The 4,148-nt window shown below is 57.5% G+C and overlaps 1 protein-coding gene across 2 annotated transcripts in view; it reads left to right on the top strand.

Annotated features, from left to right (window-relative positions):
- The window catches only part of Vegfa (vascular endothelial growth factor A), an 11,923-nt gene extending 7,781 nt beyond the window's left edge, over nucleotides 1–4,142 (top strand). The window contains exons 5-7 of one of the 2 annotated variants that reach the window (XM_023719557.1): nucleotides 767–820; nucleotides 1,893–2,024; nucleotides 3,773–4,142. In XM_023719557.1, coding sequence (XP_023575325.1) covers nucleotides 767–820; nucleotides 1,893–2,024; nucleotides 3,773–3,794 — 208 coding nt within the window. In that variant the 3' untranslated portion in view covers nucleotides 3,795–4,142. The remainder of the gene's footprint in view (nucleotides 1–766; nucleotides 821–1,892; nucleotides 2,025–3,772) is intronic. The other variant, XM_004624110.3, reaches the window with a different exon arrangement.
- Nucleotides 4,143–4,148: the final 6 nt, after the last annotated feature.

Raw genomic sequence — 4,148 nt, 5'->3', positions numbered from 1 at the left:
AGACAGACAGACAGACAGACAGACAGACAGACAGACAGACCGACCAACAGACCAACAGACAGAGAAACAGACAGAGAGAAACCCTCTTTCTCTATTTTCACCATACTCTCCTGTCCCCTCCCTCTGCCGCCTTCCCCTGGGCAGGCAGACGTGTGGAAGGAGGTGTGTTTTCCTGGAGAGTTCTGGCTCCCTGAGGGCAGAGGCTGCAGCTTGTCCCCCTGCTCATTCCTCACGTGCCTGCCTTGCCCATGCAGAGAGAGTAGGGCCCGCCTGGGCTCCAGATCTGCTGCAGTGATACAGGCTGTGCAGACTCCCTGCCAGGCACTGTCAGCTCCTGTCCTGGAGTCCCTTGACCCTGCTACCCCTGCCTGCTGCAGTGAGCCCAGCCCAGCCCTCTCCCCCATCCCCAGTCCAGTTGAAGCCAGCTTCCAAGGTAGCAGCTCCCCTGGAGGGACCCTGTTTTGTTGTACTTGGAAACACACCTCTCATCAGGACTCCATTCTTTATAGGCCCTGACCTTCAGGGTCAGCCTGGAACAGGGTTGCTGGAGTCAGGTGTGATAGGGGATGGAGCCCCTGGGCCCTCTTCAGTCTCGTTTTCTACTCCAAGCCTTCATGTGGGTCATATGGCCACCCCATGGTAGCCAAAGCAAGGAGTTGGGGCGCCACCCATGTCTTCAGTCAGGCTTTGTTTCTGTTGTACCCCCTTCCTGTCCCTTCCCCTCCTAGTCTTGCGCTCTCTCTGTCTGTCTCTTTTTATTTTCCAGAAAATCAATTCGAGGAAAGGGAAAGGGGCAAAAACGAAAGCGCAAGAAATCCCGGTATAAATCCCAGAGCATTGGTGCTGCTAATTCCTGGAGCCTCCCTGCGTCCTTTCCCGCCACCCTACTTTCCCTCGGCCTCTCCTGGTTCTTCTGCCCTCCTTGCCCCAGTGTCTCTCTCTCACTCTCACCGTACTAATGGGCACCGATGGGTAAACTGGTGGTGGTGTTGTGGGCCTGGGGCTGGGGTATATGGGAGGGGGGGCTGCGTGGGCCTGAGGATTCAGAGAGGGGATTCTGGCTTGGCTGGGCACACACAGGCTTTCTCTCACCCACTGGGTGCTGGTGGCAGTGGGCCTGTGTTGGTACAGGTGCTGGGCACTGGGTCCCATGCACCCAGCTGGTTTCTACCACTGGGCTTCTACACACATCTGGAAGCTGAATGGGTGGGTAGGAGACACAGAGAAGAAGGGGTGTCATGGCAGGCGGTGACTTACTGTGGGCTGAAGGAGGAACGTGGGTGCGTTAAGCCCTGTGCTGTGGCCCTTGCTCACTCATCTGGGAAGTATCTTGGCTCCTCATGGACTTGGGACCTTTGAAGGGCAATAGCCTTGTAGCATGGCCCACAGTGCCACAGGACTCTCCCTAGGGCGTCCCTGTGCTCCCACTACGGGAGCACACAGTGTCTCTGCCTGGGCCTCTTGCCCTGTCCTGGGTTGCCCGCTTTTGCTGGAGGGGCCTGAGCACAAGCCTTGCCTGGCACAAAGGTGCCCCAGGTGATCTCATGGGCCTGTGATTGCTGCCCCCAACAGGGGCAGAAGAGTCGAGGTGTGCCCCTCTGGGGACGGCAGCAGTTGGGGCCCTGTGGCCCAAGATGCGCCCTGCATGGCCGTCCTCTCCCTGTGCGCTCTGCCCACTCGTGCCTTGCTCTTCCCGGGCGGGCGTCCTAGCCAGTGCTGCCTCTCTCCTCGCTCTCTGTCTTCTGCTGTGCTCTGCTCCTTCCAGGGCGTGGAAGGATGTGGAGGCCACACGCCGGCTGGGGGGCCGCTGCCATGCGTCAGGGGTGTTGCATGGGTTTTTCTCTCTCTGCTGACGCTCTAGCTTAGATGTCTTTCCTTTTGCCTTTTTGCAGTCCCTGTGGGCCTTGCTCAGAGCGGAGAAAGCATTTGTTTGTACAAGATCCGCAGACGTGTAAATGCTCCTGCAGAAACACAGACTCGCGTTGCAAGGCGAGGCAGCTTGAGTTAAACGAACGTACCTGCAGGTTGGTCGCCAGAGGGTGGGCAGTGAGTCAGAGAGGGGCGCTGGAGGGACAGAGCGCGCGCGTGCGTGCATGTGCGCCTGCCAGCTGCTTGCCCGGCTTCTCCTGCCTGCCTGGCCACTGCCCTCTTCTCTGCCCTCCAGACCCCGTGGGGCTATGGGTGCTGGCCTGGCGGGCCTGCTCTGAGGTCGCCCTGGCTGCCTGTGTGGGGAAGCTGGTTAGTGTCTGTGTGGTTTGGCTTCATGTGGTCTGGACGCAAGCTGTGTATTGTGTCCTGTGGTCCTGCTACTGGTGGTAGCTGTTGGTGCTGATGTTCTGACCTTCATCTGTGCTGATATGGAGAAGTGGAGTCCTTGCTGGGGTCTGCAAGTGGGGGCTCCTGGCCTCGTGCCACCCTCTGACATCTGCACGGCCTGCTTGTCAGCCCCAGGCTTCCCAAGGGATGGAGGCCTCTTCCCCCAGGCTGGGGCTCCTGAGCACAGGGCTGTCTTAGGTATCGCATGGGCAGTTCTGCATCCATGAAGCATTTAGCTAACATCAAGAGCTCTAGATATTCTCATCCTGTCCCAATCATGGTGACAGCCCTGACAGCCTGTACCTTTCTAGGTGTCCCAGGATAGAGCCAGGAGGGCCTGGCATTAGACTATGGACTTTGAAGCCCAGTCCTGGCTTGCTTATTTAGGGGCCTCCAAGTGTCTGTACCTCAGTCCTTCAACCCTAGGGACTGAGGAGGTGCCAAGTGCATGTGTGAACACCGCATGGGCAAGGGCCATGATGGTGGCATCCCTAGTGCCACTGTGTCCTTGCTCGAAGGATTGTTGTTGTGATTCGTAGGTGTTTAGGGGATGCGGGGACTAAGCTGTGTTTTGCTGTGCGTTCTGTCTGTCTTGGAGCTGTGTGGGGACAGGAAATGTGCACCGGTGCTGGGGCACAGTCTCGCTGTGGGGGCTCAAGCTTCCCCGGGATCCCAGGGGAAATGAGGAACTTGTTGGCACTTTTGGGTTTCTGTGGTTATTCTAAGAGGGGACATATGCCTGGCAGTACCCTGGCTCAGTCTACCAAGGATCAGTTCCCCAGCCGGGGGCTGAGGACCCCACCCAGTAGAGGGTAAAGGACCATCAGCTGGTGGCAAGGATCTGAGAAGGTGTTTGATGTCCCTTCTGCTCAACAGGAGCAGCAAAGCCACCAGCCTGTCTCTTGTGGCCTAGACTGAACATTAGTAGAGAGGACAGGCAGTAAGGCCTGGCCTGCAATTGCCAGCCTCTCAGGAGAGGTGTTCTGTCACCCTCCTGGAGCCCAGGTCCTTGGGTCCCCTCTCTTGAAGACTTCACATTCTCAGGGAAGTCCTCTATTCACTGGCTGCCTCTTCTCCCTGGCCCTGCCTCACTCTTGCCGAACAAGTACCTGAAGATGGATCCAAAAACCGTTTCCCCACAGAGACCATCTGGTTAACCTCCTCCACTCTCACCCACCAGCTTTGCAGTGTCACCTCGGGTCTGGCCTCAGGCACATGTCTATTTGTTGCTTTGTGAGGTGTCCCTGTGTCTTGTCTCGTCTCCCCTCGGTTGCTTCTTGCACCGGGGCTTCATGAGGGCAGGGCTGGGTGTCCGTCCCAGGACTACCTTCCCTATGTTCTGTCCTGCTATGCTAGGTGTGACAGGGACCCTGGATTCCCCAGGTGTGGGAGGCTTCTGGCCTCACCACTAGGCTTCCTTTACTGGCCTAACCCTCCGCCTCTGTTGTCCCCTTAGATGTGACAAGCCAAGGCGGTGAGCCCGGCTGGAGGAAGGAGCCTCCCTCGGGGTTTCGGGAAGTGGATCTCTCACCAGGGAAGATGGATGCAGAACAACCGAGACTCACCATGCCGCTGCCACACACCATCACATCAACAGAACAGTCCTTAATCCAGAAGCCTGAAATGAAGGAGGAGGAGACTGCGCAGAGCACTTTGGGTCCGGAGGGCGAGGCTCCGGCAGAAGCATTCCCGGGCGGGTGACCAAGCACGGTCCCTCTTGGAATTGGATTTGTCATTTTTATTTTTCTTGCTGCTAAATCGCCGAGCCCGGAAGATTAGAGAGTTTTATTTCTGGGATTCCTGTAGACACACCCACCCACATACATACATTT

The sequence above is a fragment of the Octodon degus genome, unplaced genomic scaffold (assembly GCF_000260255.1).
Source record: "Octodon degus isolate 3935 unplaced genomic scaffold, OctDeg1.0 scaffold00005, whole genome shotgun sequence".
Taxonomy (NCBI): domain Eukaryota; kingdom Metazoa; phylum Chordata; class Mammalia; order Rodentia; family Octodontidae; genus Octodon; species Octodon degus.
This window is presented reverse-complemented; position numbering and strand designations above follow the sequence as displayed.